Source organism: Lagopus leucura, unplaced genomic scaffold, assembly GCF_019238085.1.
Source record: "Lagopus leucura isolate 7727_CA_CO unplaced genomic scaffold, USGS_WTPT01 Super-Scaffold_100159, whole genome shotgun sequence".
In the NCBI taxonomy this organism is placed as follows: domain Eukaryota; kingdom Metazoa; phylum Chordata; class Aves; order Galliformes; family Phasianidae; genus Lagopus; species Lagopus leucura.
This window is the reverse complement of record NW_024962335.1, coordinates 19,544,414-19,561,108: the sequence shown is the minus strand read 5'-3', so window position 1 is coordinate 19,561,108 and position 16,695 is coordinate 19,544,414. Positions and strand designations below refer to the sequence as shown.

Here is a 16,695-nt window from a genome sequence, read left to right as displayed (position 1 = left end):
CCTCAGATACCTTTCATTTATTCTACTGACAGAATCAAAGCCTTCTTTGGTTGCTTGGCTGGTTGTTGGTTTTTTTAATACTAGTGTTTCAGTACTAAAATCATCATATATTTGTGCATAAAATGCAACGGACGTTACCAGACTGAAAGAGCACATTTGAGAGGGTCATCCCCTCCAGAATGTCAGTTCTCCAACACACAGACATAGTAAAAAAAAGCTGTCTGTCAAATGCGAAGGGAAATTGTCCCAGATACCAGATGAAAAAGAACGGGTTAAAGAACGACTATTAAAAGTTTGGAATTGAGACTGGTAAGGAAGAGATATTGGGATTAAGAGCTGAAAGAAGAGATCTGGCTGAACAATGCCTAGGAGTTTACATTTAAGAAAAAGAACAGGAACCTGAGCTGTAAAATCTATAGAGACAGACAAAGATGAACAGGAAGAAAATGAGTGCTGAAGAAGAATAGGATTGAAAACATAAGAAGAAATCAAACAAGGAAAGTGATAGAAAAAGAAACAGCAGAAGAGAAGTATGCAGAAAAATCTATGCCATAAAGCCTAATTAAAATGTGATTTCCTGGAAGGTCTGGAATGGAACTCACTGTTTTTGTCTCTCAGTCCGGTGGGGTTAATAGGCTAATATATGCTAACAAAATGTATTGGAATACTGCTCATGTCTTCTAGGCCAAAGGAAAGGTCAATCCTACAGGTTACTGTTTACCTAGTAGCTCAAAAGACAGAGGACTGTGTTGGCTGTAGATATGCCCTATATAAACAACTCCATTACATGAGATGCACGCCTAAACCATTGAACTTTTTGTGTTGCTTGTTTTGGTTCCTTTTCAAATCCAGGCAATGACATACTCTGTTAAACACGTGTTATGACCACAAAGTCAAGAGCTCAAAGCTATAAAAAGACAGAATTAAAGTTTCCTGTCTCAACACCTATGTATATATTCATTGTGCCTTTAGCCATTTGATCACATCCTACTTTTTCTTCTGTTAGACTCCTGTGTCTTTCTAGTCTTTGAATACATGCATGAGTATGAACACATGCATGTGTATGGATGTGTATCACAGACAGACATACAATCCACTGTGGTGCCTGGAAAAAGCTCAGAATATCTTATTCTGAGACAAAAAGAGAGATTTCCTTTGACATAACCAATGTATTTGACAACTTCTTTTTTTTTTATCATTTCTATTTCGTTTACAATCATTTATCAGTGGTTTGCATGGTGATCTGTACACATCACCATGAGAATCTACGAGCACAGAATGAACAGAGATTGCAATATTTAGCTCATTGTTAACATCAACATGAAAGAAAAAATGCAGAATTATCTAATGTCTGCACAACACACCCTGAAAAAGCAAAGCTGTTAGATCAATATAGTGACTTTGAAGCAGAGTGAAAACTGGAGGAGTGTCTGTAGGCAGTGCTGCCTTTTACAGTGCCCCTACAGGACAAGCTACCACATCTGCTAAGAAACCTCCTGACAAATAAGCAACCATTAGTCCTTCTCTCCCAGGACTAAAGAGTGAATTTGTAGCTATGCTACAAGAGTGAGATGGAACTTGATGATCCTTGAGGTCCCTTCCAACCCAGGCCATTCTATAATTCTATGATTCTATGCTATACAGTCCACTCCACCTACATCCATCTAGATTGATGCTGCATCCCAGTGAGCACATTTCTTTCAGTGGTTAATCAACCTTGTCCTGATTCCATCTGCTAACTCAGGTTTTCCCTCATCATCATAGTCACCTACCAGATCACTTACGCCTGTGTCCTTCACGATGGGGAATCAGGATGTAAATACCAAGTCCTCAGCACTGACCTTTTCTTATTTAACTAGTTGCTCAAAATCACACTCAATACGCTCCAAACTATCTTCATCTGCTACATCTTTGAGCACAGGTGCTGGAAATAGTTCATCCTTCAGATCCCTTCCAACCCAAGACATTTTATGATTCTATGATTTCCTAGGTGGGATTCTCAAACTGTGGTTAATACATTACTGATATGAGGAAACCATGGTATCTGTCCACATACACGTCTCAAAACATTCACAAGATTGTTAGTCCTTGTACTCAATAAGAATTTATCAGATGACCCCAAAACATTCAGATAACCTACAGAAATTGAAGGCAAGACATATGCAACATAGATATCTGGCTAGATATAATTAGCAAGGGACAGATTACTGGAAGAGAAATAAGAATCTAAGATTAATGTCACATCATGTTACTCCTGATCTCAACACACACAAACAAAAAGCAAGGAAGCTAAATAGAAAGAGATTGTTAGATTGTAGCTAAATCAATTACTGTACACATGGAAATCAATCTTCAAAAATTGTTTTTCAATTTTCTGTGTCACTTTATTCCATAGGAGATAAGGAATGACTGGTTCTGTGTGAAATATAGTGATGTGGGAGACCAAGAGTTCACAGAGTTGATACTTATTTCTGATATTGCTGACACTGGGGTTGAGTATGATTCCTCCTTAATCTTAGTGGCATTGAGTAAGCAAGATGGGATCTCCAACGCTAGAACATAAAAAAATATGTAAAGAGCACTAAGAATTGTCAGATTCTATTAAATAAGCAAACAAACAAATAGATAAAGTTTTGTATCTACTGCTGCTGGTGAGCTAATTCACCCCTCCAGCTTCATGGTGCAAATCTACAGTAATGTTACTAAGGAGAAAACATAGATGAGTACCATATGGTCACTAATTCATTCATGGGTGTATTAATTTCTAATAATTTCTGTATATACCTCCATTGTCAGTAATTTCATAGGAGCAGTGAAATGGGGAAAATCTAGTGTCATAAACAAAAAGATTTTGTTGTTTTAAAAATAATTGAATTGTTCCCCCCCAAATGCTATTTTGAATCATACTTTCCTACCATAGCAGGAAAACAGAAACAGTACACAGAAGATGCACAGACGAGACACAGTATTAAGTTCTGCCCATCTGGAGACATCAACTGAATATTGAATATGATGATCTTGGTCACTTAAGGTAGAACTGTCACATCAGGCAAGAGGAACTGAAACTGGTGATTAGGGTGACAAGTGCTTGAGAGATATACAGGAATGAATGTGTTGGAGATAACAACTACATTAGCAGCAACTTACAACATAACTAAAATGTTCAAGATGTATCCCTTTCCTAAAAGAGTGCATGGAATCATTCAACCCCGTCATAGAAGGATCAATAAGTAACCCCCGTACCATCATCAATCATCACAGAGACAATACTGAGATGCTGACAGAATGAAAGAGAAAGGGAGGAGCATAGGGAAGGGAAAGAAGGGACAATTCAGAAACAGCATCTTGGTTAAATGCCAGCTGCAGTGACAAGAAAAGTAAAGAGCAACAGAAGGAGAATGGGCTAAGAACAATTTTGCCCTTCAGAGAACAAAATGACACTGTTTAATTGCTCAGAAGGTTTTCAAAATGAGGTGTCTACCTCCAACAGAGTGAAGATTAATCTTCATGGAACAGTTTGTATGATGAGTTGTTAGACGTCGGGAAGTACAATTTCAGATGAAGCACTTGATAGAATCAAATCAGTATTTTGAGCAAACCAGGGAAGTGAAATGTATTTACTGTGAATTAAAGTGATCCAGATTACTACACTGATGTCAGAGATTTCAAAACTCTATTATGGAGACATGTGACAGGCAAAAACCTTAATAGCTTCTTTGTTACCGTTCCTTCACGGATAACAGCATGAGTCATTATTAATCGGCTTCCTTTTCCTGTTCAGATTGCTGTGGGATTCTAGTTTAGTCTTCAAAAACTATGGGGAGATAAAAGTGCTTTTAATTGGTGTGGGCAGACAATGGATGGTAAGCATAGCATTCTGGAATTAAATTGTAGATATTCAGCCAAAGCTTAGAAAGACAAGTAAATTGAGTCTCTTATGAGCATCAAGTCTTATATACATGTTCCTGAAAGCTACAGACATGCTGCAGTAAGCTAGCCCCACTGAAAACAACACATCTGGAAGAAATACTACTGCAACAGTGTGAGTGAGTGCCCATTGTGAACGCTCTTAGAATAACAGAATATTCTCAGTTGAAAGGGACCCACATAGATCATCAAGTCCACATCCTGGTTACACACAGCTCTACCTAAATTGACCTCATTTGCTCCTCATACATTTTCTCCTCCAGACCCTTCACCATCCTTGTAACCCTCCTTTAGATACTCTTTACGTCCTTACGCTTTATGTCCTTCTTATATTGTTGTGCACAAACTGCACAGTGCTCAATGTGAGGACACAGAGCAAAGCAGGACAATCCTTTCCCTTGTCCAGTGGCAGTTCTGGCAACCAGGGTACGACTTGTCTTTTTGACTGTTGTCGCATGTTCAACTTGCCATCAGCCAGAACCCCCAAGATACCTTTCCACAGAGTTGCTTTCAGATGCCCGTCCCTGTACATATATACCAAGTGCAGAATCCAGCACTTGCTCTTGTTAAACTTAACGCATCTGGTGACTGCCCAGTCCTGTAGTCTGTCAAGGCCTCTCTATCTTCAGGAGAGTCAACAGCTCCTCTGTTTGCAGAATCACTTATAATTATTTTGTTAGCATACAATACCCATATTTAAATTTTTGATTCAGATTTATAGAATTTCAATCTGTCACTCACCATGGTGATTTATTTCTTCAGGGCAGTAAAAACCCTTCTCCTCCCATCGACCCCTCCACCCATTATGGCCACCTTGGAGAAGAAAGTAGAGTTGCTGTTCCTGCCTTACCACTTCCCTCCTCCCTCTCAAGCCGAGTAACTTTAAGTGACAGTGCTCCAGGAAGAGGTTTGCTGATGTGGACTGAGATAGCATACTTATTCCAAAGAAGTGTTAAACACATTATAGTGCCAGGCAGGCAGTGATGTGCAGACCTGCTACCAGAAAAAGAAACAGCTCTATATCAGAATCCATATCTATATCAGAAAAACAATTAAAATGGCTATCTGCTCTTCTTAAAAGGAACGTTTACACAATTTTCCCACCTCCCTTCCTCATAAAAAATTTAGTGTAGTCCTCTAGTGTAACAATTCAACTTGATGTCTGGCTACATCTCAGTTTCCAGAGGAGATACAAGCACCTTGCAGTAAAAGTCACAGGGAAGCTGTGATATTGGTCCTATGCTCAGTAAAGCACAGGGATTTTCTTGGTTTCAGGGATTCCTTCATGGAATTCGAGGAGAATATTTAAAACAGGTTGATTACTGACTATTTAGAGAGCACTTCTCTTTTCATACGAGATTTTCTTCAGATACAGTTAGCATTAACTAGGATTCTTCAAATCAAGATTAGCCTCTTGTAAACTAAAGGTTGGACAGCTCTGACAGGAGTTACTAACCAGAAAAGTAGGAGGATGACTATGAATGTGTGCTGTAAGTTATGAATCCTTATATAAGGCTTTCCTAATAATTGCAGAGGGTAAAGTATCTTCTCTGATTTTTGTTTTTTTTTATTTGATGGGGACATTATTTGCTTTCTCATATTACAAAGCAAGCACTTTAACTTTTGATATACAAACGTCTACTTTTTGAATGAAAACCCCTTGAATATATGCTCAGCAAGTGATCAAATGTGTGTAGCCTAAAACCAAATCTCAAAGCTACTAGATCACTATCTGCCCATTTTCTATTATTTTATAACGTTATCATTACTGTTTTTGAATGTGACAAATATTAATGCCTACGTACAGTTGCAGAGACACCAGGGTAAAAAGGTGTATGTCTTTTGTCAGATGATGCAATGGCTCTTACTGATTACTTAATATATACTAAGTAAAAAAAAAATTACATCTGTTGTAGGAATGGATGAGGATAGTTGCCTTCAGATGGAAAGGCATAGGAGGAATCACCAAAAGAACCAGAATGTTTCCAACAGGGTTTCAAAAGCATCTGCTCAAGACGACTGTAAAGATACTCAAGGTCAAACTCTAAACTTGAAAGAAATGCTTCTCCAGTGAGCCATAATCCTCATCTTATGATAACTCTCCTTATTTCACAGATTAAGGCCTAGATTGCTTTGATTATAGCTGAAATCTAATAACTGAAACTTTAGAAAAGGCTGTTAGGACCTATATTAAAATTCAAGGCATATCACTTCTTTTGTTGGAAGGAGCCCAGATGAACTGAGAGAAGAATAAGGAGGGATGGGACTGGAGGGGTGAAAGTGAAACAGTTTAACTATCTTCCAACAGTAAGATAAGCAAAACAATTAAAAGGATTGTTATCCTGTAATTACCAGAACACTCTATATTACAGAGGGAGCTGAAGCTTTGTTGCACAACAAACAGTCATGCTTGTAATTTAAGATGAATAATGAGCCAGATGCATGAACAAGACTCTATTAAATTGTTATCACAAGCAGACGTGTCCCTCATTGATTAATGACTGTGTGGCACCAAGGAAAGGAATTCCATTTCCAAGTGTGGATCATCGTCATCAGTGTTGCCAACGCAACCATCTGTCTGCTTTTGACTTACCCCTGAATGTGGCAATTAAACCATTACATGTGGAAAGAAAACAGTGATTATTTGCTTATGTGCAAAACTGAAGGCTTTTAAAGAATAAAGGAAGCCAAATTTCCTTCCCAAAATAAATGCACCTGAGCAAAATCATATTCATTGCAGGGGAGCTGGATTAGACGACCTTTAAAGGTCCCTTCCAACTCTGAGAATTCTATGATTCTGTCATTTTATGATCAACTTCTCAGTTTGAAACCAGTCTCTTATTAAGTTTCAAATTTGGTGTTAATCATAAAGCCTTGGTAAGTTTCATATGCTAGCAGAAAGTCATCAGAGTCAATGTAAAGACACAAATAAAAAATCAGGTGTGAAAAATACTTACTTTATAGTAAATAAAATTAACGTGTAGAAGGCACATGTAAGAAAACACCTGAACACTCCTTATACAGACAGTATTTATATAGAAAGAATGCATGTGCATATACCCAATTAGATGAGCCTATAGCTCACATAGGACTTGTCCAAAATGTATGTTTGACCCTGGATTGTTTTTGTTTTGCTGTTGTTAATGTGAGATCTACACATAATATTCTACCGAGAGCAGGTACAACCTAGCTTCTTACAACTTACAAGCTTCACGGAGTTTTTCCTTGTCATAATGTAGCCCTTCATATTCTTGCAAATTAATCCGGTTCACTCTGATCCGCAGGCGATCAGGGATGGAATGAGGACTGCAAAAAAAAAAAAAAAAAAAAAAAAAAAAAGAAGAAGAAGAAGAAGAAAGCTTCTTAGACAAACTTTTCCATGGAAGAGCAGAAAATAAAATACAATATGAATTTTAACCTTTGGTAAAAGAATAATAAGAGCAAGCCTCTTCAAAACTGGGCCTGATCCTCACTGGCCCACCACTGTGTTTTTACAAGATCAGGACTACAGACTACACAGAATAGATGATGTATCTTAAATTACAAGCAAAATCAAGAAGCCTGTTTACTGTCTGGGTGACCTGGAATTGCAAAGGCTTTTCTGAGCTCGTCAATCTCTATATAGATATCCTTTCCCATTACAGATGCCTTTTTGTACATCCCTAAAGTAGGAAAATTCACAGAGCTTTGCTTCAGGGTGCTGACGCTTTCTTTGGAAGCCTCACAGGACTTCTTTTTCTCTGTCCACCAGCACATTCACTTGGATCTCCAGAGGATCCTCTTTCAGTAGCTCTGTTCCAGGGAGCAGGAAACAAAATGTTGAGAGCTGGATTGCCAAACTGGAGTCCAATACACATATGCCAGAGAGACCATAAAAAGAAGTTTGAGTACTTCGTTTCTACAGATTTCGGCCAGATTTATATGCCTTGGAGGTCTGCATACTTTTGAAACCTTTCATGGGTTCCTATCCATAAATTTGAGTGGCCACTAACTGATAGACAGTTGTTTTGAAGAGCTTTGTTTTGATTTCATGCAAGTTTCCATCTTACTGTTACTGTTACATTTTGTTTAACTGAATGCTATGTAAACTTGGCCACATTAGCATTTTCCACTTGTAAAGGGAGAAAGATAGCTTGTGTATTATAATACACATATAAAGTGTCTGTCCTGACAGTTTCATCCCACCTAAAATTAGATTCTTCATTCTGAGTTTGCACCAAAAGATTGTCTACTTTCACTTTGTTTTAATCTATTTAAAAACAGAGCTCTTAATGCACACAATGCCTTTTGAAAGTTAAAATTCTATGCACTGTCATAGACAAGCTTATCGTTTGCTTTATTTCAGTTTTAAAATTTTTGACCTTCAGGATTGCCACTTTAACTGCCAATTCACACTCCAGAAATGTAATTCTTTTTTTTTTTTTTTTTTTTTTTTTTACTTTTCAAGCAAGTAATTTTCTTTTTGGCCTGAAAATACTACAGACCTAACACATGGTTTGCAGAAGAGCCACAGAGATCATAATTACCATGTATTTCAGTTTCCTTATTGTATACTTTCTCTCTGTTGACATAAATGCTCTGCCACATATTGACAGATGAAAGTAAAGATTGAAAATCAAGTACCAGTATAAAAATAACTCTACTGACACAAGTACTTCTAGCCTAAAAATTGATAAAGGATAATGAATTAAGGGTGTCTCAGTAATTGAGGTCTAATGCAACAGGTTACAAGAAGCTGCAGTCCTTCTGTTCTGAACATGAGTTTCTGTATTAAAATGAAAATTCATAAGGAATAACTTAGAATACATCATGAATGCTAACAGTGACTGCAAGACTGATACATTCAGCAGTACATAGGCTGCTGTAGGTGTTTTCTGCGGTGATTAACAGGGACTATTGGGTAAAAGTACTCCAGGATACAAGCAAACTCTCCATATTTAAGATAAGATTTTGCTTGACATGCAGGGTGATAACTCCCAGCAAAGCCTCAGGGAACAGCTTAATAACTCACGTGCCATTAGGTCAGATCAGCACTCACTACCTGCAGTCTATAAAGCTGGCTAAAGGAACAACCAAGGAATATTACTGCATGCAAGTAAGAGGAAAGGTGCATAGATGGAAGAATGTAATTGCAATGTCTGACACTGTTTTTCCCCCTTAGACAACTTTAAATGCCACATTGCTGGATTAGAAATGGACACAGTCTGAGAAATTATGTTTCCTTCCCAATTATACAAAACACAAGTTTCAAAAATAAAAATTGTGGGAGCTTTTATTTTTACTCAAGAAAAGATAATAAATAAATAAGAAAACATAGGAACCTAACTACATAGGGAAAAAAAAAATAATGCAGTGAATGTAGTAGGGTTCATGAAAATGACAGTCTGAGCACTGAAACGTGAAGTCTTTTATGTACTGGTACAATACATGAAGAAGCCATGCTGTTTTTCCCATGGTGTTCTACCACCAAACATTATTATGAAGGTAGCTCAGTCTTCCAGCAGATAGGTTCACGAACTGGGGATTAGTGGTAGGTCTGGGGTAGTGACAGACTATGAATGATGACTCCTCTGAGCTCTGAGCTGGGAAGAAAGGCCATAGAGTGACAGAGAAATTCAGCAATGTCTTATTTCTTCTGTGACATCTGAATGTGCTACAAAGATAGCTATTCCTGCTAGGTCCCTAATTAAACTAAATGTAATTAAACCAATAAACCGTCTCAAACCATTGTTTCTCTTGAAACCAGAACCAAATCTATACTGTTCGGCTGAAGTCTTAACAATCCAAACTGGAATTTTATTGAAAAAATGTTTTCCATTCCCAAATACCAAAAAGTGTGTTTACCAGAAGTTGTTACTCAAATAGGACTTGCTCAGTCTAGCACTGGTGATGTTTGCACTCCAAACAAGAATCACGCTATATCTGTTTCCCTACTCCTTCTTTTCCATTTCTTCCTCGCTACAGAGCTCATCAGCGTATGATGCTCAGGCTTCCCCCTTCCTCTCTGTGCTGTAGTGCGCAGCCCTGCTCTCCATACCAGACGGAAAAATGGAGAGAAACAGAACTTGCCATTTTGCCCATTTGAGAAGTTTAGCTAGCCTAGCCATAAAAGCATAATCCGAGAAACAGTTTTCTATAGAAAATAAACAATTTTAGAAACAAATGCTAAGAGGCCTTTTCAAAGCCTTTTATGACCAAAATCTGAGGTTTTGGTCATAATAATTTGCAAATACTCTTCACTCAGAATATGGTTGCTCCCTGACATCATACTGTCTTACTGAAATTCATGACCTATGCAAAATAGCTTTGGCTCTAAAAAATTCACATAGCTGAATATTCACTCCTTATGATATCAGACTGGCATTCTACATGGTGGAATACTGTCTTTATGAACCAACTGAATAGCTCATTCACTCACATAACTCATGCTTTGCACACAGTTCTATTAACTGCAGTTGAGCAGCACAATTCCGATATCAATATTCTTGTAATCATCACACTCTATATATAGGAATCCTCACCGTTAGACAAATTGTGCTATTCCTCTAGATTAGACATACTGAGCATATTCAGAAACCGCAAGGCTCAAGGACACAATCATGTCTACGTGAAAATAAATACCATGGTGAATATCACTGAAAACAGATGTTAATGCTGTCTGTATTAATAGAAATGGATGTTATACTGTATAAAACGACTTGCCCAACTGTAAGGATGGGATGAAAATCATTCCAGATCGAGCAGAAAAAAAACTATAAATAAATAATCACAGACAGCAGCATTGCAAATCAATCTGACGTATTTAAATATTTTTGCATTACTTATTCTTCAAAATAGTGCATTACATAGTCAATGAAAATCAATTTAAAGTACAGATGAATGAATTCCATTGCTTCTTAAATAACCTAATTAAGAACCTCGTTCTCCACACAGGTCAATTCACAGAATTACATCCTAAAGGCCATACGTCCACGGGATCGTGAACACAGAGTCAGGTCAACTGAAACATTCTGCTCATTCTTGTTGAATAGCTATAATGGTTTCAGTTAAACACAAGCCTAAATATCAGTCTCCTCAAGTCAGGAGCATAAGTAAAATATTTTACTATTTTGAATTTTATATGACAGACTTTTTATTAGTGTGAACCAGAAGTGCACATTTGTGGCATTATTTGATAACAATCTAAATGAGCCTTGCAGAACAAGCCATGAAAGATGTTATGAAGTCCCCTCAGAATTATTTTAATTCACCTTCATCAAAAAGTATATAATTTCAGTAATCAATACTTATTTTCATTCATTTTTTAGGTTGAAAAATATCTGTAAAGTAAAAGAAAATACTATTAATTCTATTAAGCAAATAGGATTTCACCTTTTCCACAAGAATATAGAAGACATAAACTCTGAATAATTCTCATTTTAAGGAAAATAGCATGCTTTCTGGAAATTCTTAAAACCTGGAGACAGTCATAAGAAAAATAGCTTTTGTATGTTTAAAAGCCTACCCTCTCTGTGAGAAGATATTCGTGCTATGGAACCAGTTGTTGTATAGAAATAGGTCTTAGAAATTTTACATCATCCTGAATAAACTGTTCATAAGGCGAACTCATTTTTAACATGCACACACAACCACCCCATCCTTGCTGAAAACTGCCTACTGGAGAAAAAATATGCATTTGTTTCCTTCCTACATCTTAGCTGTAGAAAATAAATAAATAAAATCAACACAACCTTTTCCAGCACTTATGGTTCAAACTCACAGAAGTAGTAGCACATACCTAATTCTGAGATTATCAACAGAACCTCATCTACTTCCATTCAACAAGAAAACCCACTCCGCTTTTCCCATAACTATGATTTTTTCCTCTCACCCCAATAGATCTTGCAGCAACTGGCAAGACAATGTCAGCCAACTTGGAGCACAGCTGCATTCTTAAAGAACATGTTGTTAGGAAAGAGAAAACAGGCAGAGGAAGTCTGGGTCTTGCTCTTGGTGCTCCTGCGTAGCAGGCAGGTAGCACTGCTATGCCACCAAGCTGATAATACTGCAATGATAAACTTTTAAATTCTATATGCCTCAATCTCCATATAATTATTTATAAAGTCTGTGATACATTTCTTATTCTTTGTGTCTGCATGGAGGAAGGAAATAATGATGATGATAATAAAAATGGTCCAACAATTCTTACAAATTTCTGACAAATTTCTGATAGGTCTTCCAGAATACATTCCTCATCAAACTACCCACGCACAGATTTTAATATGATAAGGCAAACAGCAAAGGAAGCTAAAATCTCCTCCTGCCCTTCCCTTGCAAAAATAAAACTTAGAGAATATCACACTCCTCTGAGGCACGTTTGCAGTGACAGATTAATGAATTACCTATCTCCTAATGAAGAAATAAACATGCAAAACTAATTGAATGTTCCAGTGTTTAGAACAATTGGAAAATGGAACACAACAACCAGAGGAGAAAAAGATCTCTTACTTTTGAGATCTCATTGGAAAATCTTGCAAATTATACATTAAAAATAAATGTGCTTTTGACAGCTTTTATCTGCTTAAAACATAAGTACTTCTTCAATAGACCAAAATAATCCACTTTCTTCTGATGGACACCTAACAAGCACACCCACAAGCTCCACTGCAGAAACACTGTAGCTTTTTCCCTTCTGTTTGTTGAATTATACCCCAGATAGGTCAGGTTAACCCAGTGGTGCTTAGCCTTTCACTCTTTTTTTTCACCTTGTAAACGTGCACGTGTTTTGCTGTATAAAAGCTGGGCCCACCCATACATTTAAAATACAAGCCCAAGTGCCAGAGAGAATCCTGTCCTTCATTTTCCTTCTCTATCACCAGGCAAGCTCTACTCCTCTCATGTTTTGCATTCCCAAGCACCATGGATTCTCTGACAGCAACTATCCCAGTGAAGGAGCTCACCTGCCAAACAGGAAACTCAATTTCTAATAATTTCTTTAACAGAAAAAAATGGAAAATGTATACAAACACTTTCATTCTTATTTATGCATTTGGAGAATAGCTTGCTGTGTAACACATTCTCCCCTTTTGCCTCATTCCCCCATTCAGACGATTCTCACATTCAACCCAAAACATCAGGATCTCTAAATACAAAAATCTTTTCCTTTTATCCTTTTGCTATTCATAGAGCCTGTATGCCATGCATACAGATACTATGTGTGCATCCTGCTGTGATCATCACTCTGTCAACTCTATTGAAGAGTTGAATCCCTTTACAGATAAGGCAATATTTGTATTTCCATTTACAAAGATTTTGCAATCAAAAAGAAAAAAAAAAAAAAACAGCAAATGTACTATCCTACAGACATCCTTCTTATTTCTAATAAACGCAGCTGGAAAATGGAAGTCTCCCTTTGTTTTGAAAGGGACTTGATTAAAAATGCAACACTTGTACGTTCTTGTGCGCCCCTCTGCAAACATTTGAAACAGATCACACTATAGTTTCACTGTCTCTGCAACAAAGACCATATGTGCCAAATGATTTTGGCTGCCCCAGATCCCCATGCATACACTGCTGTAGAAAATGTGGAATTTATCTAATAGAAGCTGTATCTATCACTGGGACACCAAAGAATATTCCATGCTGTTCAGTACAAAATGTAGCTCAGGCTCACATATTGCTCAACAAGAAAAGGAACATTTGAATCTCAAAGCCATCACAACCCAAATCAAATTTACTTAATACCTCATGGGTTCTTATTTTAATTTGCCAGACACATTAATTGACAGCCACAGTGTAGCAGCATGTTTAATCTATTTTTACAGATGTTAAGATACAGAGTATCTTTGAGTTATAAATTAGTTTGGGACTCATGAATCTCTCTGCCTGCTTTATTCTGACAATTGTTATCAAATGAGGCATTCAGAAAAACTTTATCAAAACTTGGAGGTCATCTCCCAAAGGATATCCCTCAACTTGGAGACAATTCTCCCCGTCCCAGACCCATGGCATGCTTAATGTTCTGTGTAAGCAATAAAACTTATCTCAAAGGTTTTGCAGAGGCTTGCTTAGGATACTAAATCAATATGAGAGAAGTTTTTTGAATTAGTTTTTGTACCACAGCAGAGTACAGCAAATATGATACACGGGGAAGGCACACTGATTTGGAAATCTTTCCTTGTTTGCAAAATAACAAGGAGGAACTTACAGCTTTCTAAAATTTGATGGAATCGCATAATGGTTAATGCTGGATGGGACCGAGACCGCTGGAAATCATCTTGTCCATCTTTTTTTGCTCAGTGAGGGACAATCAGAGGCACTAGCCCAAGACCATGTCCAACAGCTTTTGAGTACCTTAAGTGAATGGCAGCTTGTGCCAGAGTCCAGTCACCACCACAGTACAAACACTCTCCCTTATGTTCACACTTCCCTGTATGTTCAGATAGCATCTCCTAAGTTTCAGTTTGGACCCACTGTCTCTTGTCATCTCACTAGATACCACTGAAAAGAGCCTGGTTTCACCTTTTTCACATCTTTACATCATCACAAATCCCTACCCTCAAGCTTTCCCTTCTTCAGCCTGATGAGTCCCAGCTCTCCATCTTTCCTCAAGGTTCCTTCGTCCCTTAAGTACCTTCATCAGCCTTAGTTGGATTCTCTCCAGCAGTTCCACGTTCCTTGGACTGAGGAGGCCAGTACAGAAGCCAGCACTCAAGATGTGGCCTCCTCCTAACCACAGCTCAGGATACTATTAGCTTTTTTCACCAGGAGGACACGTTACTGGCTCGTGGTTAACTAGTTATCTACCAGAACCCTTAGGTACTCATGAAAATTTTTCTTTTTATAAGTATTCAATCAATTTTCCCCCAAAATCTTTGGCTTGTTGAACATTTATATTTTGTCTATTACAACTGCTCTATTTTCAGAACAGAAAAGCATTGGTTGGTTCTGTTTTTACACATACCATTGATTTTCTTATATCATGAAATAAGAATCATGCTTGAAATCAAGTTTCTGCTCTGAATATCTGGACTACTAGCTCTGGAATTTGCTATTTTTGGTCATGTATCTCCAATTCATTACTTTGATAATCCTGTTTGAAAAGACCAGTAAAGCAAGACAAGAGGAATGCCAACACAAAGCAAAACATTTTGGGGCATTTTTTTTGACCAAACAGTCAAAAAGTATTTCTGAAGCCAAACTATATTTCTTGAGTTGATATATTAAGCTGTTAATTTCATTTTACTTCTTAACTATGAACATAGAATTTTTCATAATATCGCATTTCTATAAAGGGGATGAAATAGAAGATACTCACATACAGTTTTACAAGTAAGTGGCCAATTCACCACTGCAACTGTATGCTTCCCACTTTTAACCTGGCCATTATTTTCCACGACCCTGCTCAGGTGATAACGGCTAGTGGTGATTGTGATGGCTGCATCTGACTTAAGCAGTTAACCATCTGTGGCAGTCATGATGGATACAACTGATCATGATGGCTGCATCCAGCTCAATGTGGATTCATGGGAAGCATTAAAGAATAATACTCAAGAGCTAATTTGAGCTATGCGTTCGCAGTGCTGGTCAATGTCCAAATCAAGTCAAATTTGGAAGAATGTCCAACTGATGCCAAAACTGGAAGAAACTACCATCTGCAATCAGTATGCAAACACGACTATGAATCAATCATCCCACCCCAAAAGAAGTGAGCGGCCCAAGAGCCCATTGAACTCTCCTGCAAGACAGCAGTCTGCATGACAGGACATCTCCTTGAGTAGGGACACTTCTTAAGGTTACACCGGCTTCAGAGATCCCTTGACACCAAGAGATCCTCAGTACTGTTTGCTAAGCTTTGTTTGCCTTGCTAAGTTTATAAATTAGATTGACCGTGCACGTATAATCCTTTAGACATAAACTATTGACCAGGTCTGAGACTAGGCTCATTACGTCTTTAATTCAAGGAATTTAGTAAGTCAAGGTATCCACTCATGATTTAGTGGGAGCGCTGCCTGGATGAAAATCTTGTTAAGTCACCCTTACTTACAATTAATCTGTGTTAAATCACTGCTTTATATCAATAAATATGTTGCTGCTTCTCTCTCATAAGTGTATAAATCTGTTCACAACAATTGGATTTTAAATATTAGTCTCTTGGATAATGTAGCTTCTATCTAAGCAAGTTACTAGAAGAGAGTTACTAGCAATCAAATTAATACCATGGTGGGGCACCTCCATCTTGAATGCAGCTCCAGCCAATACCATGCCACTCCTTTGGGGCGCTAGTTTTCTGTTTTGATCGTTTTTATTTGGAGATGTTTTATGACCGAGTTTGTTCATACTGTGATTTTTTTTTTTTCTTTAAGCAAGGAAAAAAGCCTCTTTATCTAAACTGTTTTCAGGAGTGGTCCTAAGGACTTGTATGTCAAATTGTACTCTTGGTTTGTCATGGTCAGAATCACCAGACCTGCCCTGGTCATCCAGCTTATGTACTGTGTATTGGCATCTTTACAGGTGAAGCCGCTGCCCCACATCTGGCATGCTGTCACTCTTTTGTAACTGGATTTTACTGTTTTACTGTCTTGTCTCCTGGCTGAAAAACACATAGGAGAACAGCAGAAAATTACAGAACCTTAAAGGTAGAAAAAAGCCAGATACTCACACAGTGAAGGAATCGGGGGGAGCTGAGACTCTCCTCAGGTCAGCAGACTGCACTTTATGGATACTATAGGCAGTGGGAAATGAGTGGCCAAGAGAAAGGCAGCACACAGTGTGGACAGACAAGGAAAA

At 37.8% G+C, this 16,695-nt stretch overlaps 1 protein-coding gene across 2 annotated transcripts in view; it reads right to left on the bottom strand.

The window, feature by feature from the left end:
* The window catches only part of DGKI (diacylglycerol kinase iota), a 106,334-nt gene that overhangs the window by 57,641 nt on the left and 31,998 nt on the right, over positions 1-16,695 (bottom strand). The window contains exons 14-15 of one of the 2 annotated variants that reach the window (XM_042889875.1): positions 16,568-16,630; positions 7,133-7,233 (exon numbers count right to left, since the gene is read on the bottom strand). In XM_042889875.1, the coding sequence (XP_042745809.1) occupies positions 7,133-7,233; positions 16,568-16,630 (164 nt within the window). The remainder of the gene's footprint in view (positions 1-7,132; positions 7,234-16,567; positions 16,631-16,695) is intronic. The other variant, XM_042889876.1, reaches the window with a different exon arrangement.